At 53.4% G+C, this 25,654-nt stretch overlaps 2 protein-coding genes across 3 annotated transcripts in view; one reads left to right on the forward strand and one right to left on the reverse strand.

Annotated features, from left to right (window-relative positions):
* Nucleotides 1-10,294: 10,294 nt before the first annotated feature.
* LOC138798944 (post-GPI attachment to proteins factor 4-like) lies at nucleotides 10,295-22,703 on the reverse strand. 2 transcript variants are annotated; one of them, XM_069979576.1, is made up of 2 exons: nucleotides 22,630-22,703; nucleotides 10,295-12,075 (listed from the first exon to the last, which is right to left on the reverse strand). In XM_069979576.1, exon 2 carries the CDS (start codon nucleotides 11,984-11,986, stop codon nucleotides 10,760-10,762), a length of 1,227 nt encoding a protein of 408 aa, XP_069835677.1. In that variant the 5' UTR covers nucleotides 11,987-12,075; nucleotides 22,630-22,703; the 3' UTR covers nucleotides 10,295-10,759. The 2 variants fall into 2 exon arrangements, with proteins under 2 accessions (XP_069835677.1, XP_069835676.1); XM_069979575.1 differs by having other exon boundaries at nucleotides 22,569-22,668.
* A 67-nt stretch (nucleotides 22,704-22,770) lies between these two features.
* The window catches only part of RNF20 (ring finger protein 20), a 63,322-nt gene continuing 60,438 nt past the window's right edge, over nucleotides 22,771-25,654 (forward strand). Inside the window, exon 1 of the mRNA XM_069979574.1 lies at nucleotides 22,771-22,870. Coding sequence (XP_069835675.1) covers nucleotides 22,782-22,870 — 89 coding nt within the window. The 5' untranslated portion in view covers nucleotides 22,771-22,781. The remainder of the gene's footprint in view (nucleotides 22,871-25,654) is intronic.

Here is a 25,654-nt window from a genome sequence, read left to right on the forward strand (position 1 = left end):
TGAAACACTCGGCCCATAGAGATTCCTTGAGAAAATGTATCAATGACTACTTCCAACTGAATATGGGCAGTGTATCCTCACAGGCCACCCTATGGGAGGCCCACAAGTCAGTTCTTAGAGGGCACTGTATAGCACTCTCCACTGAGCTGAAGAAGGATGCAAACTTCCAGGCGCAGGACCTAGCTTCACGGGTCAGAACATTGGAGACCCAAATGATCTCTTTCCCGTCGGTTCGTATCCTCCGGCAGCTAGTGGAGCCTCGTGCAAAGCTGAAAGATTTGGCAATTCTGAAGGTGGAAAAATTACTGACTTACACGAGACATAAATATTATGAAAAAGCTAATAAAGCACACTCTCTGTTAGCAGCCCAGCTCCAGGATAATAGATGCACGAACTCGCCATCTGCTATTAGGGACTCAACTGGGGGTATGGCGTACGACCCCGTGCGAATGGCATCATTGTTTGCTGATTACTATTCTAACCTATACTCTTTGCCTTCCCAATTGCCAACCGACCCAGATGACAGAGCGAGGGCCCTTCAGGACTACCTACTTTCCTGTCAGTTGCCAACCCTCTTACCAGATGACCTGACAACTCTGAACAGTCCACTCACCCATGAGGAACTTGCTGAGGTACTTAAGGAACTCACTAATGGGAAATCTCCGGGCCCTGATGGCCTCCCATACTCGTACTATAAGACCTTCTCGGCTGAGTTATCCCCACACCTCCTGCCCCTATTTAACTCTTTCCTCTCCGGTTCCCCTGTCCCACAACGAATGCTTGACTCCTACATAACGGTCGTGCCCAAACCAAATAAAGATCCCACAGACTGTGCCAGTTAGCGGCCCATTTCATTGTTAAACTCGGATCTAAAAATTTTCACAAAATTACTGGCGAATAGACTTGGAGCGCTCCTTCCGAAACTCATCGATAAGGACCAGGTGGGTTTCGTACTAATCGTCAGTCGGGGGATAACACACGGAGAACCATAGACCTAATTGAAGTCCTTAATAAAACCAAGGCTGGAGGGCTCCTCCTGAGCCTAGACGCGGAAAAAGCCTTTGACAGGCTGGGCTGGCCTTTTCTGATGGCCACACTGAAAGCCTTTGGATTTTCCGGGCCCTTCTTTTCCACAATATGCTCCCTGTATTCTTCCCCGACTGCCGAGGTGCGCCTCCCCCATGCAATGTCCCCTCGCATATCCATACATAATGGGACCAGACAGGGGTGCCCCCTGTCGCCCCTGCTGTTTGTCCTCTGTATAGAGCCACTGGCAGCTCGCATACGACTTAGCCCTGATGTCAAAGGGATACTGATTCATGAGAAAGAATTTAAATTATCTTTATTTGCGGATGACATTCTGTTGACCCTTCGTGACCCCCAGACCTCCCTCCCTAACCTACACAGCATCTTGGACGAGTATGGGAGGCTATCGGGCTATAAAATCAACAAGACAAAAACGGAAGCCTTGCCAATTAACCTTCCACCTTCCGTGACTGAGACGTTACAGTCCTCCTTCCCTTACAAGTGGAAAAATAGTGCCCTTCGGTATCTGGGAACTAACATAACCTCCTCCTTCTCCACCTTGTTCAAAACTAACTTCCCACCACTCCTACAGGAAGTGACGGCGCTTCTCTCTAAGTGGGACCCTCTCCCCTTGTCCCTTCTGGGAAGGATAGCGGCCGTAAAAATGTCCATCCTCCCGAAGCTTCTTTATCTGTATGAAACCCTCCCGGTCCTAATTTCCAAAAAGTTCCTGTCCTCCTTTCAGAAGGTACTCCTGAAGTTCATCTGGAGGAATGGGCGTCATAGAATCTCAGCTCAGATCCTCACAGCGAAAACGGACCATGGGGGTCTGGGAGTCCCAGATGTCCATAGGCAGGGCTCCAGACTAAAAAATTTACCTAGGAGCCATTGGCTCCTAACCTGAAAAATTTAGGCGCCAAATAGAATATTTGGTCGCCAACATTTTAAAACATGTAAAATTAATGTTATGTTAAATGGGACTTACTGTGTGCAGAGGCCGCGGCAGCCTCCTCCTCCTCCTCCTCCTTTAGATCCTTTCTTTTCTTAGTTTGAAAACGTTCAACATGGAAACTTGCAACTTGACAACTATATACCCCCCTGCTGCCGGTGTGTTCCCTCAGCCAGCTGCCATCTTACCGGCAATGATCTACTATATAATATATATATATATATATATATATATATATATATATATATATATATATATATATATATATATAGCCCCCGGCAGCCGATGACATATAGCCCCTGTGGCAATGTATATGGGAAGTGGTACTGTGCAGTGTATACATACACACACACACTGAGGGAAGTGGTACTGTGCAGTGTATATACATACAGACACTGAGGGAAGTGGTACTGTGCAGTGTATATACATACAGACACTGAGGGAAGTAGTACTGTGCAGTGTATATACATACAGACACTGAGGAAGTGGTACTGTGCAGTGTATATACATACAGACACTGAGGGAAGTGGTACTGTGCAGTCTATACATACAGACACTGAGGGGAGTGGTACTGTGCAGTGTATATACATACAGACACTGAGGGGAGTGGTACTGTGCAGTGTATATACATACAGACACTGAGGGAAGTGGTACTGTGCAGTGTATATACATACAGACACTGAGGGGAGTAGTACTGTGCAGTGTATATACATACAGACACTGAGGGAAGTGGTACTGTGCAGTGTATATACATACAGACACTGAGGGAAGTGGTACTGTGCAGTCTATACATACAGACACTGAGGGGAGTGGTACTGTGCAGTGTATATACATACAGACACTGAGGGGAGTGGTACTGTGCAGTGTATATACATACAGACACTGAGGGAAGTGGTACTGTGCAGTGTATATACATACAGACACTGAGGGGAGTGGTACTGTGCAGTGTATATACATACAGACACTGAGGGAAGTGGTACTGTGCAGTGTATATACATACACACTGAGGGAAGTGGTACTGTGCAGTCTATACATACACACTGAGGGAAGTGGTACTGTGCAGTCTATACATACAGACACTGAGGGGAGTGGTACTGTGCAGTGTATATACATACAGACACTGAGGGGAGTGGTACTGTGCAGTGTATATACATACAGACACTGAGGGAAGTGGTACTGTGCAGTGTATATACATACAGACACTGAGGGAAGTGGTACTGTGCAGTCTATACATACAGACACTGAGGGGAGTGGTACTGTGCAGTGTATATACATACAGACACTGAGGGGAGTGGTACTGTGCAGTGTATATACATACAGACACTGAGGGGAGTGGTACTGTGCAGTGTATATACATACAGACACTGAGGGAAGTGGTACTGTGCAGTGTATATACATACAGACACTGAGGGAAGTGGTACTGTGCAGTGTATATACATACAGACACTGAGGGAAGTGGTACTGTGCAGTCTATACATACAGACACTGAGGGGAGTGGTACTGTGCAGTGTATATACATACAGACACTGAGGGAAGTGGTACTGTGCAGTGTATATACACACAGACACTGAGGGAAGTGGTACTGTGCAGTGTATATACATACAGACACTGAGGGGAGTGGTACTGTGCAGTGTATATACATACAGACACTGAGGGGAGTGGTACTGTGCAGTGTATATACATACAGACACTGAGGGGAGTGGTACTGTGCAGTGTATATACATACAGACACTGAGGGAAGTGGTACTGTGCAGTCTATACATACACACTGAGGGAAGTGGTACTGTGCAGTCTATATATAGCTGGAGGGCCATAGATTTGGAAACGCCTATACAGAAGCATGCTATATTTTATGTCATTCTTAGGCTGCATCGACAAAGAACTACAAGTCCCAGGTCACCTACAAAAAGGATTTCTCCACCAGTAAAAATAAAGTTCCACTCCAACGATGCCCACAGCCGCACTTGTATCTATAACCCCGCCAGCTCCCAGTCACTGGCTGCAGCACAGCACCTACCAGACAAGTAGTTGGTCCATTTCAGCAGCGAACCCTCCATGTCCTGCAGCCTCATAGCCCCGCCCCCTACAAGAGGCGATCTCGTCCATGAGCGAGTAGCCTCAATCCCCCGCCCAGGCCTCGGTCCCCCCACACACATTACTGGCCGGCCGCCACCCCTGTCGTCCCTCCGGTTGTACTCACCCACCATCTAAGCTTGGTGCCGCTGGGGTGAACTTGAAGAACCTCGGCGCCGGGTGAGGAGAGGCGGGAGAGAAGCGCTGGAGGAGTGTGGCGCCTCTGCGGCCGTCCGTCCAATGAATGACGGACGTGCTGGATGACGTCACTGGAGAAGCGTGTCCCCGCACACGTCATCCAGCACGTCCGTCATTCATTGGACGGACGGCCGCAGAGGCGCCACGTGATTCGGCGCAGCGTGCGGAAGGCGGAAGTCCTTAAAGAGACAGCGCGCCGCCGGGGCCAGTCGCAAATGGCGCCCAGATTAATAAATCTGGGCGCCATTTGCAAGATGTCAGTCGCATTGGCGACCATTTTGGTCGCCATCTGGAGCCCTGATAGGTATTACTTAGCAACTCACCTCCGCAGAGTTCCAGCGTGGACGTCTCTTTGGGCGTACACGAAATGGACGCAGATCGAAAAGCTGTGGCTGGCGCCCATTCATCCAAGTGTCTTAATTTGGAACCCCCTCCTCGATATCCCAGATAGAGATATGCTAGGCCCCATGCGACTGACAAGCCAAGTATGGGTGGAAGCTAGGGATAAATTTGCTTTACAATCTCGGTTCCCCCCTTTGACCTCCTTCCTGTACACCCCTGCCATCCCTAATGGTATGGTGGCAGAGGCAATCGACCCATGGTTACGTGCAAAAACCTTCCACTTTGCCAACATCATAGACCCCCTAAAACGGACCATCTTGCCTTTCCCTATGCTTCAGGATAGATATGGCCTGCCTCCGCGGGCCCGACACTTCTATGACGACCTCTGCCAATATGCAACTTCCCTGTGTGGAGACAGGCCTTTCTCTAAGCCTTCTCCTTTTGAGTGGTTATGCAAACTAAACACATCTACTAGTGGACTCATCACCAGTATGCATAACCTGCTAGCCTTCCCTCCTGATGACTCCTCCCGGGGCTGGAGCTACATGTCCAAATGGGAGACGTATCTGGGGAGAAGCATCCCTTTCACACTGTGGCAAATTATATGGTCCCAAGCGGCGAAGGCCTCAGCGTGCGTCAGCTATAAGGAGAACCAATATAAAGTTCTCATGCATTGGTATCACACTCCTGATCTATTGAACCGCTTGTTCCCGGCTACGTCTCCCCTATGTTGGAGATGCTCCCAAGTGCCAGGCACACTGATAAATCTATTCTGGGAGTGTCCGCTAATACAACAGTACTGGAGAGTAGTTAGAGACTTGTTGCACTCGATCCTGCGCAAACGACTCCCACTAGATATACTTACATACCTACTCAATGTTCCGCCCAAACAGTTGAGAAAACCAGAAGCCAGACTCCTCCTGCACATCCTTACAGCGGCCAAGTGTGCGATACCTGCCATGTGGAGGAGCACGCAGGCCCCAACCCGAGATATGCTTATTCAGAGGATTAGGGAAATCAGGCGGATGGAATACTTGACTGCACTGAACGACAATAGGGTGGAAAAGTTTGAGAAAATATGGGAACCGTGGGACACGACTTTGGGCACCCTAGCTTCTTCCTAGTGTTTTTTCCCCTGTCTCCCCCTGTCTGTTGGTTCGTCTGTCTGTATGTCTGTCTGTTTATATGTTTGGTTGAGCTTTCTTTGTTTTTGTTCCAAAGTACGAAATGTGACTACAGAGATTTGCCATGTCATATCACTTTAGCGAACAAGTGCTCTCTCCTGGGTACCGAGAAGAGAAGCAGTAATATATACCCACTTACTAGGCCGCTCTAGTTCGTCCGTTGCCCTATTGTCGATATTGCAAATTGGTACTCGTTCTGCATTGCTATGTGTTTCTCGCAAATTTCTATGCATTTCTCTGTGACTGATGTTCGTTGTGTTGTTTATTGGAAAAATTGTAAAATTTAAATAAAGTTTTACAAAAAAAAGTTCGATGGACTACAAAGATGACCAGCAGATGTTTTTATATCAATAAAAAATTCTATTGGTGTATTATCTTTTTTATGCACTTTACAGGCTTAGTAGTGGTCTAAAAGAAGAGCAGAGCTCTGGACACCGGATGGTAATGACAATCTGTGTACAGTGCCGTGGAGTATGCTGGTGCTATAAAAATGGTCATCATTGCAGAAATACAGGTTATTCCAAAGGATTCACTTACTTTTTCGTGCAGCTGTACATTTAGGAGGGCAAGAGATTACAGCACATTATTTAGGGGGCTGGCAGGTATAATCCTTGTGATTAGACAGCTCGGAGGCTTCTGCATCGATCTGTGAATTTCAATCTCATGAAAAGTAAGAAAATCAATCATTGCACCCATTGTAAAAAATAAAAATTTAGATTTTATTCCACCATAAATATCTACAGACCTCCCTCAGTTTCCTGGTAATGATTATAGGGGAGATGTTGCCCTCCCAATGTACATTAAATGTTTTGCTAGGAAAAGAGATCTTGAAAAATCTAAAAGGCACCAGATTTCCTACACGGAGACGATGATCTACATTGTGTACAGCGGTATAAGAATGAAGAGTGCAATATGCAGAAAGTGCACTTTATGGAGCCGGTGACAGCATGGAGGCCGAGCATCACCTATTGTGTCACGGCCTTTGGTTAGTCTCTTTCCTGTTCATTTACATCAACTCAGATACCTCCTCTATATCTACAGTGGCCAGCAATAGATTAGAACAATAATTTTTTTTTTCTCAGTATTTCAATTCAAAATAGAGTCTATAGAGTCATTACATACAGAGTGACCTGATATATTCTATACATTACATACAGAGTGAACTTTTTCTAGCATTTATTTCTGATAAAGTTGATGATTATGGATTAAAGCCAAGAGTCAGTATTTCAGAAAATTTGAATAATTAACCCAAAACCCCTGCAGTGGCTTCCTAAGTGTTATAAAAGGTCCCTTGGTCTGGTTCAGTATGCAACACAATCATGGGGAAGACTGCTGACAGATGTCCAGAAGGCCGTCATTCACACACTCCACAAGAAGGGGAAGCCACAAAAGTTCATTGCTAAAGAAGCTGGCTGTTCTCAGGGTGCTGGATCAAAGCAGATTAATGGAAAGTTTAGTGGAAGAAAGTGTGGTAGAAAAAGGTGCAGAAGCAACCGGGAGAACCGCAGTCTTACAGGATTGTAACCAAAATGCCATTCAATGCCATGGGAGAGATTCACAAAGAGTGGCCTGCTGCTGGAGTCAGTGCTTCAAAAGCCGGTACCACATCCAGACGTCTGCAGGACATGGGCTACAAGTGTTACATCCCATGTGTCACTGCTGACCAATAAACAAGGCCAGAAGTGTCTTATCTGGGCCAAGGAGAAGAAGAACTGGACTGCTGATCAGGGGTCCAAGGGGCTGATCTCAGATGAAGTAAATTCTGCATTTCATTTGGAAATCTCGGTCCCAGAGTCTGGAGGAAGAGTGGAGAGGCCCAATCCAAGCTGCCGGAGGAAGAGTGGAGAGGCCCAATCCAAGCTGCCGGAGGAAGAGTGGAGAGGCCCAATCCAAGCTGCCGGAGGAAGAGTGGAGAGGCCCAATCCAAGCTGCCGGAGGAAGAGTGGAGAGGCCCAATCCAAGCTGCCGGAGGAAGAGTGGAGAGGCCCAATCCAAGCTGCCGGAGGAAGAGTGGAGAGGCCCAATCCAAGCTGCCGGAGGAAGAGTGGAGAGGCCCAATCCAAGCTGCCGGAGGAAGAGTGGAGAGGCCCAATCCAAGCTGCCAGAGGAAGAGTGGAGAGGCCCAATCCAAGCTGCCAGAGGAAGAGTGGAGAGGCCCAATCCAAGCTGCCGGAGGAAGAGTGGAGAGGCCCAATCCAAGCTGCCGGAGGAAGAGTGGAGAGGCCCAATCCAAGCTGCTGGAGGAAGAGTGGAGAGGCCCAATCCAAGCTGCTGGAGGTCTAGTGTGAAGTTTCCACTATCAGTGATGGTTTGGGGAGCCATGTCATCTGCTGGTGGAGCTTCACTGGGTTTCATCAACACCAAAGTCACCACTGCCGTCTACCAGGACATCTTAGAGCTCTTCATGCTTCCTTGTGCTGGAAAGATTCTTGGAGATGCAATTTTCCTCTTCCAGCAGGATTTAGCACCTGTCCACATGGCCAAAAGTCCCAATCCCTGGTTACTAACCACAGCATCACTGGGCTTGATTGGCAGCAAACTTGCCAGACCTTCACCCCATAGAGAATTTATGGTGTATTGTCAGGAGGAAGATGGAAGACACCAGAGCCAACAATGCAGACGAGCTGAAGGCCGATATCACAGCAACCTGGGCTTCACTAACCGCTGTGCAGTGCCATCAGCTGATCGCCTCCATGCCACATTGCCGCATTAATGCCGTCATTCATGCAGAAGAAGCCCGACCAAGTATTGAGGTACTTTACTGTACAGACTTTTTATTTGGCCGACATTTCAGTGTTAAAAACATTTTGTTCAGTTGGTTTTATATAATATTCTAATTTTCTGAACTCCTGGGTTTTTCTTGGCTGTAATCCATAATCATTAACCTTACCAGAAATAAATGCTTGAAAAAGTTCACTCTGTATGTAATGTCTCTATAGAATATATGAGATCACTTTTTGAATTGAAATACTAAAAAAATATATATATTTTTTTTTAATATTCTAACTTACTGCAAACCACTGTATCTATATCTTAGCGGACATCATCTCTGACCAGTCAAAAAAACTTGGTCTATGGCCCATTATTGTCTCTTCATGTGCTATTCCATGGTGGCTGGGGAGATGTAGCATTACATGGTTGTCACGGATTTGTGGAATTACATGGTGGTCGAGGAAGGGGAGATGTGGTATTACACGGGGGGCCGGGGAGATGTGGTATTACACGGGGGGGCCGGGGAGATGAGGTATTACATAGTAAATGGGGAGACGGGGTATTACACGGGGGGCCGGGGAGATGAGGTATTACACGGGGGGCCGGGGAGATGAGGCATTACACAGTGAATGGGGAGATGGGGTATTACATGGGGGGCCGGGGAGATGAGGCATTACACAGTCAATAGGGAGATGGGGTATTACACAGGGGCCTGGTGGGGGTTGTGAATTTCTATCTATTCCATATACTTTAATGGACTTTATGAGTCAATTCCTACAAATAATCCTTTTTTTTGTACTATATAGAAGCATCTCTCATTACCTTGACTGCTGTTTACTGATCTGGAATTACAGCTTCAAAGGCTCTGCCATATAACTACCCCTCCTCCCATTTCCCTCAGAGTACTGAACAGACTTGTAACAAGATCCGCCACCAGTAGCCCATTCCATGTTCCAGGTAGCTACATGAACCTTTGGAAACCACAGGAGATTAGAGATTTCCAGCAGAGACGCCGTGAGGTTTTAGGCCTTACAACAAAGTATCAGCAAATGTTCTTGCTCAGATTCCATCTGGGAAATATATAAGACTCTGATCTCTAAGGTAACTTCTAGGGCTATCGTATCATTTATCAGGTTAGGATTTGCCCCGATTCCAATGGTTGGCAACTCCCCCGGGTCCCTCACCTGCTTGGCTCAGCAAACGTCTTAAGTTATATTTCCTCTATATTGAAGGGCTATAATAAATGTAATCAGCAGGGGCCGTATCACATAGTCAGGCAGCTTTCTGCTAGTAAGACAGATACTATGGTGCATCTACACGATTTACTAGACCACACAATCTCTACTATGTTTCTGCTAACCTGCTTCACTTGAAGATGGTGATCTACTAGGCTCTGGCTTCCCGTTGCCAATCTACTAAGCTGCGGCTTCCCTTTGACAGTCTACTGGGCTCTGGCTTCCCTTTGACAGTCTACTGGGCTCTGGCTTCCCTTTGACAGTCTACTGGGGTCCAGCTTTCCGTAAACACATAGATTAGTTAAGTTAAAGGAGACCTGTCACCCCCCGTGCCGGGGTGACAGGCTCCCGACCCCCAGCTAGATCCCCTTATACTGACCTCATCTCGCCGAGTTCTGCTCCCGGAGCCGGTCCCGGGATGGAGATATGCTGGGTCCATTCATTCTCTATGGACGCAGGACCCATCTCCACAGCGCGTGTGCCGGCTTCTGACTAGGATATCTCCATCCCGGGACCGGCTCCGGGACTCGGCGAGATGAGGTCAGTATAAGGGGATCTAGCTGGGGGTCGGGAGCCTGTCACCCCAGCATGCGGGGTGACAGGTCCTCTTTAAGACCAAATTAAGTTTCTAGTAGACTATGATTGGTCTATTAAAGTCTACAGGAGCACCACAACTATGCCATGTAGTACTTTGGACTACATATGCCACCGACAAAGCCCCAAAACATGAAATGAATAGGAGTGAAGGAGGAGACAGAAGCCAAGTAGTACAATACACCGGGGCCTCCATATACCACAGACCTATGCAAATAAACATTCCCAGTGACGGGCACAATTTCCTCCTCTCGTACCTATCACAGCATGGAGATCCTTTCATTTTAATCTTCCTAACCTTCTAGATGTTCTCTACCAGTAATGGGCACAGGGCCACTTGTGTTGGTCCCTTTGGTCTTGATCATCTACCATATCAGCAGAAAATTTGACTGGTCAAAGTTAACTTTCCAAGACTGCAAACTGTAGAGAATCTCCACTTCTTTCAATCACAGCAGCTGGGGCTCATCTCCTTCATACCATCCCCTAACAGAAGAGAACATCCCCACATGTTTCACCAGGTTGGGCTCCAGTGCCCATGCCCACTCCTTCCTTCTCCCAAGTTCTTTGTACAGAGCGATATCCTTGGCGTAGCCCGGTTCACACTGTAATTCCGTCAGATATCCCAGGGTCCTGTGGGCAGAAGCTTTGGAGAACAGCATGGCCGGCGTACAGCATTCTGTGACTGGCACCACATTGTAAAGAGCAGGTGATATCCTGCGCAATTCTAAAAGATAATGCCGACCTGCAAGCTCTACCAGCAACATGACGTAGATAGTGAAGACCACGAATAGACACCAGCTAAACTCTGTCTGTCGAAGAATAACTGTGTAGAGCCAAGTGAGAACCAAACCCAATATTCCTCCCAGGCCGATCCACTCCAAAATCCGCATCGGCTCAGGGTTCACATAACCTTGCAATCGTTCGGGATGATATAATTTTGCATACAGACCTCCCCCTAGAGGTTCATCGGGGAAACGCACTTGCACCAAATGGAAGAAGGTACTGAAGATATCTGTGTGTGGGACGGCGTCATCCTCCACCAGCATAACATATTCTGGAGAGTAGAGCTCTAGGGAGCGGGACAGGCAGTACATATAATCCTGCTTCTCCTTCTCAAAACGATTGGGGGCTTCAGCTACGTGTACATTCAGATGGCGCGCTACTGATGGCAGGAGGTGAGAGAGAAGGCAGGCATCATTGTGGGCATCAGGCAAAGGGTCCACATTGCAAAGTAAAAGCTTAAAACGTGAACAGTCTGGGCCACAGTCATTCACCAGATCCAGAAATCCTTGTGCAACTTGTAGAAGGTAATGATACTCAGGTCGGCGACTTGTTGTGATGATAGTGATGAGAAGGGGGGGACCAGGACCTGGTTCCTTCTGGCTGTCCATGGGTCTGTGGTTACAAGGGATGGAGGTGTTACTGGGTCCCATGGGAACAACCTGCTGAAAGTGTTTCAAGGCATCAGTCCCATCCTTCAGGTTTTGCTTTAAGAAATCTCGACTCATTTGTTGGAGATAATGTCTACGAGAAAACATGGGAGAATACAGGAGGCTCTGGAAACAGAAAGTGGCCAGAAATAGAGTAAAGATGAAGAGGGCCGAGAGGTGGCAGCAAGGACTCCGGACCACAGGAGACCAACGCATGATGTGAGATGTAGATTTCTCCAGCATCACTCACTGGACCACCAGTCCTCGATCCCCTTCTCCAGTCATTCATATTCCTCTATACAACCATCAGGTCTTGGAGTTTAGCAGAATCCCTGGAAGAGAAAAGCAAATATAGGAACACATCAGGGCCATAAGAAGGTAGCCACCGCTGACCCCACCCTCAGTCACATGGGCATCATAACACCTTATTCCAATCCTCACCATAGATGATCCAGTTCTTACTTTAGCTGCACAGGGAACTGATAAGGATTTGGCAGAGGACCTTCTTGGGTTCTTGCCTCGAGTGCAATTTTGTTCCTGATAGCAGATATTACACAGCCTATCCCAACGTGGACTGTGAACCCGAGCACAATGATTAGGCAGTTTCAGAAACATCAGTCCCCAACCTGTTCCGAATTCCCATTGTGCCCTAAATAATGAAGGCCACAGATTGGAGACCACCACAGAGACAGGTAAAAAACTTCAACATGTCAGGAGGACCAGGATTCAAGCCCAGATGGCGCCAATGATGGTCACCTGGTCTGGAGCCTTTAGGGTGCGTTCACACGTAACAGATCCGCTGTGGATCCCTGCCCTGTACACATACGGGCAGACAAACTCACACTCACATGTCCGCAGCCCACCCTGTTAACCCCCCCGTCGCAGGAGAGTATACATCACCTGTTCCCCACTCCGGTTAGCTTTGGGGCTCCTGGCGTCTTCACGTCCAATCAGCCAATCAGTGCGCTAAGGTGGGGCAGCACACTGATTGGCCGAGCGGGGAGCAGGTGAAGTAAACGCTCCGGCGACGGGGGAGGGGACGGGTAACAGGGCAGGCACCTAAAAAGCAAATCCACCTTGTGGAGATCTCATACCAAGGCATCTGTAGGCGTTGTGTTCACATGTCGCAGATTAACCAATATAATGCCGATGGATTTAACTCCATAATGAGGTCAGATCTCTTGGAAACTGATCCCAGAGTAGTCACCTATCGGCAGTGGGTACTTTGCTAGGAAGGTCTGGATCTGTAGCTAAAGGGACAGAATCTGGGCTGATCACCAGGAGGATGGTCAGGGGGGCGACAAACAAGAAGAGAAGCCAGAAATTCCAAACAAGATCAACAATGGCCGAACATAGATGGCTTGTACCAGGCAGAGGAACACCACCGCGGCTGCCAATGAGCGATCGATAGAGATGCAGAACCCAGGAGCGCCGCCCTGGTGGCTGTAACAGCATATAAACTGGTAGTAACAGGAGGGCACCATGGTGGATCCAGACTGCATGCTGGGAGCACTATGTGAGCACAGTAACTAGTAGTGGGGCCGTATGCGAGTACAGTACCATGTGGAGACGCTTACAATATATATATATATATAGGGTGCACTATATGGACACCAGAGGTAACACTGTGAGGGGTCCAGGCCTGGTGATGGCCTCTATTGACGCCATCGCTGCCCTGGCTCATTCTCTCCTATATCATCCATGGAAGCGGAGACAATCTGTCGGACATCTGCGAGGCAGCGAGTACACAGCAGGTTTCTACTGTCACCGCACACCCTCACATCTATGCCAAGGAGCTGGACATTTACTAGAGGTTAGCTAACCCGCTAAACACATCAAGGTGCTGAAGCTGTGCGCCACCTACTGTATAGAGAACATATAGCAGGAGAACTGGAAACAATCAGCAAGTGCTCAGTGTGGACTACGGAGTCCACTCGGCAACAAGAGCCCCACTGACCGAGAGAGGGAAGGGCGGGAAGTTACTGAACGCTGCCCCCTCCATGCCTGGCACACACACAGAAACGTAACGCTGCCCCCTCCATGCCTGGCACACACACAGAAACGTAACGCTGCCCCCTCCATGCCTGGCACACACACAGAAACGTAACGCTGCCCCCTCCATGCCTGGCACACACACAGAAACATAACGCTGCCCCCTCCATGCCTGGCACACACACAGAAACATAACGCTGCCCCCTCCATGCCTGGCACACACACAGACGTAATGCTGCCCCCTCCATGCCTGGCACACACACAGAAACATAACGCTGCCCCCTCCATGCCTGGCACACACACAGAAACGTAACGCTGCCCCCTCCATGCCTGGCACACACACAGAAACGTAACGCTGCCCCCTCCATGCCTGGCACACACACAGACGTAACGCTGCCCCCTCCATGCCTGGCACACACACACACAGACGTAACGCTGCCCCCTCCATGCCTGGCACACACACAGAAACATAACGCTGCCCCCTCCATGCCTGGCACACACACAGAAACATAACGCTGCCCCCTCCATGCCTGGCACACACACAGACGTAATGCTGCCCCCTCCATGCCTGGCACACACACAGAAACATAACGCTGCCCCCTCCATGCCTGGCACACACACAGACGTAATGCTGCCCCCTCCATGCCTGGCACACACACAGAAACATAACGGTGCCCCCTCCATGCCTGGCACACACACAGACGTAATGCTGCCCCCTCCATGCCTGGCACACACACAGAAACGTAACCCTGCCCCCTCCATGCCTGGCACACACACAGAAACGTAACGCTGCCCCCTCCATGCCTGGCACACACACAGAAACGTAAAGCTGCCCCCTCCATGCCTGGCACACACACAGAAACGTAAAGCTGCCCCCTCCATGCCTGGCACACACACAGACGTAATGCTGCCTCCTCCATGCCTGGCACACACACAGACGTAATGCTGCCCCCTCCATGCCTGGCACACACACAGAAACGTAACCCTGCCCCCTCCATGCCTGGCACACACACAGATGTAACGCTGCCCCCTCCATGCCTGGCACACACACAGACATAATGCTGCCCCCTCCATGCCTGGCACACACACAGACGTAATGCTGCCCCCACCATGCCTGGCACACACACAGAAACGTAACCCTGCCCCCTCCATGCCTGGCACACACACACAGACGTAACACTGCCCCCTCCATGCCTGGCACACACACAGACGTAATGCTGCCCCCTCCATGCCTGGCACACACACAGACACGTAACGCTGCCCCCTCCATGCCTGGCACACACACAGAAACGTAACGCTGCCCCCTCCATGCCTGGCACACACACACACAGACATAACGCTGCCCCCTCCATGCCTGGCACACACACAGACATAATGCTGCCCCCTCCATGCCTGGCACACACACAAACGTAATGCTGCCCCCTCCATGCCTGGCACACACACAAACATAACGCTGCCCCCTCCATGCCTGGCACACACACAGAAACATAACCCTGCCCCCTCCATGCCTGGCACACACAAAGACGTAATGCTGCCCCCTCCATGCCTGGCACACACGCAGACGTAATGCTGCCCCCTCCATGCCTGGCACACACACAGAAACGTAACCCTGCCCCCTCCATGCCTGGCACACACAGACGTAACACTGCCCCCTCCATGCCTGGCACACACACAGAAACATAACCCTGCCCCCTCCATGCCTGGCACACACACAGACGTAATGCTGCCCCCTCCATGCCTGGCATACACACAGAAACGTAACGCTGCCCCCTCCATGCCTGGCACACACACAGAAACGTAACGCTGCCCCCTCCATGCCTGGCACACACACAGAAACGTAACCCTGCCCCCTCCATGCCTGGCACACACACAGATGTAACGCTGCCCCCTCCATGCCTGGCACACACACAGATGTAACGCTGCCCCCTCCATGCCTGGCACACACACAGAAACGTAACCCTGCCCCCTCCATGCCTGGCACACACACAGACATAATGCTGCCCCCTCCATGCCTGGCATACACACAAACGTAACGCTGCCCCCTCCATGCCTGGCACACACACAGAAACATAACCCTGCCCCCTCCATGCCTGGCACACACACACAGACGTAACGCTGCCCCCTCCATGCCTGGCACACACACAGACATAATGCTACCCCCTCCATGCCTGGCACACACACAGACGTAATGCTGCCCCCTCCATGCCTGGCACACACACAGACATAATGCTGCCCCCTCCATGCCTGGCACACACACAGAAACGTAACGCTGCCCCCTCCATGCCTGGCACACACACACACACAGACATAATGCTGCCCCCTCCATGCCTGGCACACACACAGACGTAACGCTGCCCCCTCCATGCCTGGCACACACAAACACAGACGTAATGCTGCCCCCTCCATGCCTGGCACACACACAGACGTAATGCTGCCCCCTCCATGCCTGGCACACACACAGACGTAATGCTGCCCCCTCCATGCCTGGCACACACACAGACATAATGCTGCCCCCTCCATGCCTGGCACACACACAGAAACGTAACGCTGCCCCCTCCATGCCTGGCACACACACACAGACATAATGCTGCCCCCTCCATGCCTGGCACACACACAGACATAATGCTGCCCCCTCCATGCCTGACACACACACACACAGACATAACGCTGCCCCCTCCATGCCTGGCACACACACAGACGTAATGCTGCCCCCTCCATGCCTGGCACACACACAGACGTAATGCTGCCCCCTCCATGCCTGGCACACACACAGATGTAATGCTGCCCCCTCCATGCCTGGCACACACACAGAAACGTAACCCTGCCCCCTCCATGCCTGGCACACACACAGAAACGTAACCCTGCCCCCTCCATGCCTGGCGCACACACAGACATAATGCTGCCCCCTCCATGCCTGGCACACACACAGAAACGTAACCCTGCCCCCTCCATGCCTGGCACACACACAGAAACGTAACCCTGCCCCCTCCATGCCTGGCACACACACACAGACGTAACGCTGCCCCCTCCATGCCTGGCACACACACAGAAACGTAACGCTGCCCCCTCCATGCCTGGCACACACACACACACAGACATAATGCTGCCCCTTCCATGCCTGGCACACACACAGAAACGTAACGCTGCCCCCTCCATGCCTGGCACACACACAGAAACGTAACCCTGCCCCCTCCATGCCTGGCACACACACACACAGACGTAACACTGCCCCCTCCATGCCTGGCACACACACACACACAGACGTAACGCTGCCCCCTCCATGCCTGGCACACACACAGAAACATAACCCTGCCCCCTCCATGCCTGGCACACACACAGACGTAACGCTGCCCCCTCCATGCTTGGCACACACACAGAAACGTAACGCTGCCCCCTCCATGCCTGGCACACACACAGAAACGTAACGCTGCCACCTCCATGCCTGGCACACACACAGAAACGTAACCCTGCCCCCTCCATGCCTGGCACACACACAGAAACATAACGCTGCCCCCTCCATGCCTGGCACACACACAGACGTAATGCTGCCCCCTCCATGCCTGGCACACACACAGAAACCTAACGCTGCCCCCTCCATGCCTGGCACACACACAGACGTAATGCTGCCCCCTCCATGCCTGGCACACACACAGACGTAACGCTGCCCCCTCCATGCCTGGCACACACACAGACGTAATGCTGCCCCCTCCATGCCTGGCACACACACAGAAACGTAACCCTGCCCCCTCCATGCCTGGCACACACACACACAGACGTTACGCTGCCCCCCTCCATGCCTGGCACACACACACAGAAACGTAACCCTGCCCCCTCCATGCCTGGCACACACACAGACATAACGCTGCCCCCTCCATGCCTGGCACACACACAGAAACATAACGCTGCCCCCTCCATGCCTGGCACACACACAGACATAACGCTGCCCCCTCCATGCCTGGCACACACACACACACAGACGTAACGCTGCCCCCTCCATGCCTGGCACACACACAGACACGTAACGCTGCCCCCTCCATGCCTGGCACACACACAGAAACATAACGCTGCCCCCTCCATGCCTGGCACACACACAGAAACATAACGCTGCCCCCTCCATGCCTGGCACACACACAGACGTAATGCTGCCCCCTCCATGCCTGGCACACACACAGAAACATAACGCTGCCCCCTCCATGCCTGGCACACACACAGAACGTAACCCTGCCCCCTCCATGCCTGGCACACACACAGAAACGTAACGCTGCCCCCTCCATGCCTGGCACACACACAGAAACATAACGCTGCCCCCTCCATGCCTGGCACACACACAGACATAACGCTGCCCCCTCCATGCCTGGCACACACACACACACACAGACGTAACGCTGCCCCCTCCATGCCTGGCACACACACAGAAACGTAACGCTGCCCCCTCCATGCCTGGCACACACACAGAAACATAACGCTGCCCCCTCCATGCCTGGCACACACACAGAAACATAACGCTGCCCCCTCCATGCCTGGCACACACACAGAAACATAACGCTGCCCCCTCCATGCCTGGCACACACACAGAAACGTAACCCTGCCCCCTCCATGCCTGGCACACACACAGACGTAATGCTGCCCCCTCCATGCCTGGCACACACACAGAAACAGAACGCTGCCCCCTCCATGCCTGGCACACACACAGAAACATAACGCTGCCCCCTCCATGCCTGGCACACACACAGACGTAATGCTGCCCCTCCATGCCTGGCACACACACAGAAACGTAACCCTGCCCCCTCCATGCCTGGCACACACACAGACGTTACGCTGCCCCCTCCATGCCTGGCACACACACAGAAACGTAACCCTGCCCCCTCCATGCCTGGCACACACACACAGACATAACGCTGCCCCCTCCATGCCTGGCACACACACAGAAACGTAACGCTGCCCCCTCCATGCCTGGCACACACACAGAAACATAACGCTGCCCCCTCCATGCCTGGCACACACACAGACATAACGCTGCCCCCTCCATGCCTGGCACACACACACACACAGACGTAACGCTGCCCCCTCCATGCCTGGCACACACACAGAAACGTAACGCTGCCCCCTCCATGCCTGGCACACACACAGAAACATAACGCTGCCCCCTCCATGCCTGGCACACACACAGAAACGTAACCCTGCCCCCTCCATGCCTGGCACACACACAGACGTAATGCTGCCCCCTCCATGCCTGGCACACACACAGAAACATAACGGTGCCCCCCTCCATGCCTGGCACACACACAGAAACGTAACGCTGCCCCCTCCATGCCTGGCACACACACAGACGTAATGCTGCCCCCTCCATGCCTGGCACACACACAGAAACGTAACCCTGCCCCCTCCATGCCTGGCACACACACAGACGTTACGCTGCCCCCTCCATGCCTGGCACACACACAGAAACGTAACCCTGCCCCCTCCATGCCTGGCACACACACAGACATAACGCTGCCCCCTCCATGCCTGGCACACACACAGAAACGTAACGCTGCCCCCTCCATGCCTGGCACACACACAGAAACGTAACGCTGCCCCCTCCATGCCTGGCACACACACAGACATAACGCTGCCCCCTCCATGCCTGGCACACACACACACACAGACGTAACGCTGCCCCCTCCATGCCTGGCACACACACAGAAACGTAACGCTGCCCCCTCCATGCCTGGCACACACACAGACATAACGCTGCCCCCTCCATGCCTGGCACACACACAGAAACGTAACCCTGCCCCCTCCATGCCTGGCACACACACACAGACATAACGCTGCCCCCTTCCATGCCTGGCACACACACAGAAACGTAACCCTGCCCCCTCCATGCCTGGCACACACACAGAAACGTAACCCTGCCCCCTCCATGCCTGGCACACACACAGACGTAACGCTGCCCCCTCCATGCCTGGCACACACACACACACACAGACGTAACGCTGCCCCCTCCATGCCTGGCACACACACACAGACATAATGCTGCCCCCTCCATGCCTGGCACACACACACAGACATAACGCTGCCCCCTCCATGCCTGGCACACACACAGAAACATAACGCTGCCCCCTCCATGCCTGGCACACACACAGAAACGTAACCCTGCCCCCTCCATGCCTGGCACACACACAGAAACGTAACCTGCCCCCTCCATGCCTGGCACCACACACAGAAACGTAACCCTGCCCCCTCCATGCCTGGCACACACACAGACGTAACGCTGCCCCCTCCATGCCTGGCACACACACACACACAGACGTAACGCTGCCCCCTCCATGCCTGGCACACACACAGAAACGTAACGCTGCCCCCTCCATGCCTGGCACACACACAGAAACATAACGCTGCCCCCTCCATGCCTGGCACACACACAGAAACGTAACCCTGCCCCCTCCATGCCTGGCACACACACAGACGTAATGCTGCCCCCTCCATGCCTGGCACACACACAGAAACATAACGCTGCCCCCTCCATGCCTGGCACACACACAGAAACATAACGCTGCCCCCTCCATGCCTGGCACACACACAGACGTAATGCTGCCCCCTCCATGCCTGGCACACACACAGAAACGTAACCCTGCCCCCTCCATGCCTGGCACACACACACACACAGACGTTACGCTGCCCCCTCCATGCCTGGCACACACACAGAAACGTAACCCTGCCCCCTCCATGCCTGGCACACACACAGACATAACGCTGCCCCCTCCATGCCTGGCACACACACAGAAACGTAACGCTGCCCCCTCCATGCCTGGCACACACACAGAAACATAACGCTGCCCCCTCCATGCCTGGCACACACACAGACATAACGCTGCCCCCTCCATGCCTGGCACACACACACACACACACAGACGTAACGCTGCCCCCTCCATGCCTGGCACACACACAGAAACGTAACGCTGCCCCCTCCATGCCTGGCACACACACAGAAACGTAACCCTGCCCCCTCCATGCCTGGCACACACACACAGACATAACGCTGCCCCCTTCCATGCCTGGCACACACACAGAAACGTAACCCTGCCCCCTCCATGCCTGGCACACACACAGAAACGTAACCCTGCCCCCTCCATGCCTGGCACACACACAGACGTAACGCTGCCCCCTCCATGCCTGGCACACACACACACACAGACGTAACGCTGCCCCCTCCATGCCTGGCACACACACACAGACATAATGCTGCCCCCTCCATGCCTGGCACACACACACAGACATAACGCTGCCCCCTCCATGCCTGGCACACACACAGAAACATAACGCTGCCCCCTCCATGCCTGGCACACACACAGAAACGTAACCCTGCCCCCTCCATGCCTGGCACACACACAGAAACGTAACCCTGCCCCCTCCATGCCTGGCACACACACAGAAACGTAACCCTGCCCCCTCCATGCCTGGCACACACACAGAAAAGTAACCCTGCCCCCTCCATGCCTGGCACACACACAGACGTAACGCTGCCCCCTCCATGCCTGGCACACACACACACACAGACGTAACGCTGCCCCCTCCATGCCTGGCACACACACAGAAACGTAACGCTGCCCCTCCATGCCTGGCACACACACAGAAACATAACGCTGCCCCCTCCATGCCTGGCACACACACAGAAACGTAACCCTGCCCCCTCCATGCCTGGCACACACACAGAAACGTAACCCTGCCCCCTCCATGCCTGGCACACACACAGAAACGTAACCCTGCCCCCTCCATGCCTGGCACACACACAGAAACATAACGCTACCCCCTCCATGCCTGGCACACACACACACAGACGTAATGCTGCCCCCTCCATGCCTGGGACACACACAGAAACGTAACACTGCCCCCTCCATGCCTGGCACACACACAGAAACGTAACCCTGCCCGCTCCATGCCTGACACACACACAGACGTAACGCTGCCCCCTCCATGCCTGGCACACACACACACACACACACAGACGTAACGCTGCCCCCTCCATGCCTGGCACACACACAGACGTAACGCTGCCCCCTCCATGCCTGGCACACACACACACATAGACGTAACGCTGCCCCCTCCATGCCTGGCACACACACAGACGTAACGCTGCCCCCTCCATGCCTGGCACACACACAGACGTAACGCTGCCCCCTCCATGCCTGGCACACACACAGACGTAACGCTGCCCCCTCCATGCCTGGCACACACACAGACGTAACGCTGCCCCCTCCATGCCTGGCACACACACAGATGTAACGTTGCCCTCCTTGAATGGTTGCGGAGAGGGACGGTGCGGCTTCCACAGAGGAAACATTTAGAACGCACCTGCCACAGCTGCAGACAGAACTCTCCAGTCTTCCAGTACTTATCAGCTGCTGTATGTCCTGCTGGAAGTGGTGTATTCTCCCAGTACTTATCAGCTCATGTATGTCCTGCAGGAAGTGGTGTATTCTCTCCAGTCTTCCAGTATTTATCAGCTGCTGTATGTCCTGCAGGATGTGATGTATTTTATGGGGATTTGCTGCTGCTCTGGACAGTTCCTGACATGGACAGAGGTGGCAGCAGAGAGAACTGTGTCAGACTGGAGAGAATACACCACTTCCTGCAGGACATACAGCAGCTGATAAGTACTGGAAGACTTTTATATAACAGTGACTAATGAATCTCTATAACTTCTGACACTAGCTTCGAACAGATTTCGCCGGAGTGCCCCTTAATTAGAACACAGAGCTGAGGGAGCCCTAATGCCAGTCCCAGAGAGGTGAAGACCAGGAGGGGGGAGGGGTGCCAGCGCTGGTGTCAGGCCGCACTGCTATCCTACCTTTGCCTCAGGGCACCGCGCCACCTGCACCCGGCCGCACCCGCGCTGCTTAGTTACACACCTGACACTCAGCCAACAGGACGCCTCCCTCCTCCGCCACCACCACAAACATGGCCGCCTCCTGCTGACGACAGGAAATACGTCACACAACTTTACCAACATGGAGGGCGGAAGTGGTGAGTTACGTCACACGCGGCGGACACCTTTACCAAGATGGCGGCTGTAACTCCGCCCCGGCAGCCGCTTCTGTTTGCGTCATTTCCTCTTCCGGGCAGCTGTACTGGGCTCAGGAGAAGCAGAAGGTAAATATAATGTCACATATCGGGGGCGGGAAGAGCCCAAACCTGTCCCCCCTGCACCCCAAGTGTGAGGGAGAGGCGGGGGGGCCGGGGAGGACTGCCGGGAGGGGGCGCTGTCCTCAGGGAGAGGATACAGGGATGTGAGGGGGAGCGGTATACAGCAGGCATACTGAGTGCTATGTGTGGGGACCAGGATCCGCAATGCCAGGGGCCACAGTGACGGCTACAGGGGCCCCGGGAATAGTGACAGCTACAGGGGCCCCGGGAATAGTGACGGCTACAGGAATAGTGACAGCTACAGGGGCCCCGGGAATAGTGACGGCTACTGGGCCCCCGGGAATAGTGACGGCTACAGGGCCCCCGGGAATAGTGACAGCTACTGGGATAGTGACAGCTACAGGGCCCCCGGGAATAGTGACAGCTACTGGGATAGTGACAGCTACAGGGCCCCCGGGAATAGTGACAGCTACTGGGATAGTGACAGCTACAGGGCCCCCGGGAATAGTGACAGCTACTGGGCCCCCGGGAATAGTGACAGCTACAGGGCCCCGGGAATAGTGACAGCTACAGGGGCCCCGGGAATAGTGACAGCTACAGGGCCCCGGGAATAGTGACAGCTACAGGAATAGTGACAGCCCCAGGGCCCCCAGGAATAGTGACAGCTACAGGAATAGTGACAGCTACAGGAATAGTGACAGCCCCAGGGCCCCCAGGAATAGTGACAGCTACAGGAATAGTGACAGCCCCAGGGCCCCCAGGAATAGTGACGGCTACAGGGCCCCCGGGAATAGTGACAGCTACAGGAATAGTGACAGCCCCAGGGCCCCCAGGAATAGTGACGGCTACAGGGCCCCCGGGAATAGTGACAGCCCCAGGGCCCCCGGGAATAGTGACAGCTACAGGGCCCCCGGGAATAGTGACAGCCCCAGGGCCCCCGGGAATAGTGACAGCTACTGGAATAGTGACAGCTACAGGGCCCCCGGGAAGAGTGACGGCTACAGGACCCCCGGGAATAGTGACAGCTACTGGGCCCCCGGGAATAGTGACAGCTACTGGGCCCCCGGGAATAGTGACAGCTACAGGAATAGTGACAGCCCCAGGGCCCCCGGGAATAGTGACAGCTACTGGAATAGTGACAGCTTCAGGGCCCCCGGGAATAGTGACGGCTACAGGACCCCCGGGAATAGTGACAGCTACTGGGCCCCCGGGAATAGTGACAGCTACTGGGCCCCCGGGAATAGTGACAGCTACAGGAATAGTGACAGCCCCAGGGGCCCCGGGAATAGTGACAGCTACTGGAATAGTGACAGCTACAGGGCCCCCGGGAATAGTGACAGCTACAGGAATAGTGACAGCTACAGGGCCCCGGGAATAGTGACAGCTACTGGGCCCCCGGGCATAGTGACAGCTACAGGAATAGTGACAGCTACAGGGCCCCGGGAATAGTGACAGCTACAGGAATAGTGACGGCTACAGGGCCCCCGGGAATAGTGTCAGCTACTGGGCCCCCGGGAATAGTGACAGCTACTGGGCCCCCGGGAATAGTGACAGCTACAGGAATAGTGACAGCTACAGGAATAGTGACAGCTACTGGGCCCCCGGGAATAGTGACAGCTACTGGGCCCCCGGGAATAGTGACAGCTACAGGAATAGTGACAGCTACAGGGCCCCCGGGAATAGTGACGGCTACAGGGCCCCCGGGAATAGTGACGGCTACAGGGCCCCCGGGAATAGTGACAGCTACTGGGCCCCCGGGAATAGTGACAGCTACTGGGCCCCCGGGAATAGTGACAGCTACAGGGGCCCCCGGGAATAGTGACAGCTACAGGGCCCCCGGGAATAGTGACAGCTACAGGGCCCCCGGGAATAGTGACAGCTACAGGAATAGTGACAGCTACAGGGCCCCCGGGAATAGTGACAGCTACAGGGCCCCCGGGAATAGTGACAGCTACAGGGCCCCCGGGAATAGTGACAGCTACAGGGGCCCCGGGAATAGTGACAGCTACAGGGCCCCGGGAATAGTGACAGCTACAGGGCCCCCGGGAATAGTGACAGCTACAGGGCCCCCGGGAATAGTGACAGCTACAGGGGCCCCGGGAATAGTGACAGCCCCAGGGCCCCCGGGAATAGTGACAGCTACAGGGCCCCCGGGAATAGTGACAGCCCCAGGGCCCCCGGGAATAGTGACAGCTACAGGAATAGTGACAGCTACAGGAATAGTGACAGCTACAGGGCCCCGGGAATAGTGACAGCCCCAGGGCCCCCGGGAATAGTGACAGCTACAGGGGCCCCGGGAATAGTGACAGCTACAGGGCCCCGGGAATAGTGACAGCTACAGGGGCCCCGGGAATAGTGACGGCTACAGGGCCCCCGGGAATAGTGACAGCTACTGGGCCCCCGGGAATAGTGACAGCTACAGGAATAGTGACAGCCACAGGGCCCCCGGGAATAGTGACAGCTACAGGGCCCCCGGGAATAGTGACAGCTACAGTGCCCCCGGGAATAGTGACAGCTACAGGGGCCCCGGGAATAGTGACAGCTACAGGGCCCCGGGAATAGTGACAGCTACAGGAATAGTGACAGCTACAGGGCCCCCGGGAATAGTGACAGCTACGGGAATAGTGACAGCCCCGGGAATAGTGACAGCTACAGGGCCCCCGGGAATAGTAACAGCTACAGGGCCCCCGGGAATAGTGACAGCTACAGGGCCCCGGGAATAGTGACAGCCCCAGGGGCCCCGGGAATAGTGACGGCTACAGGAATAGTGACAGCTACAGGGCCCCGGGA

This window comes from Dendropsophus ebraccatus, chromosome 8 (assembly GCF_027789765.1).
Source record: "Dendropsophus ebraccatus isolate aDenEbr1 chromosome 8, aDenEbr1.pat, whole genome shotgun sequence".
NCBI lineage: Eukaryota > Metazoa > Chordata > Amphibia > Anura > Hylidae > Dendropsophus > Dendropsophus ebraccatus.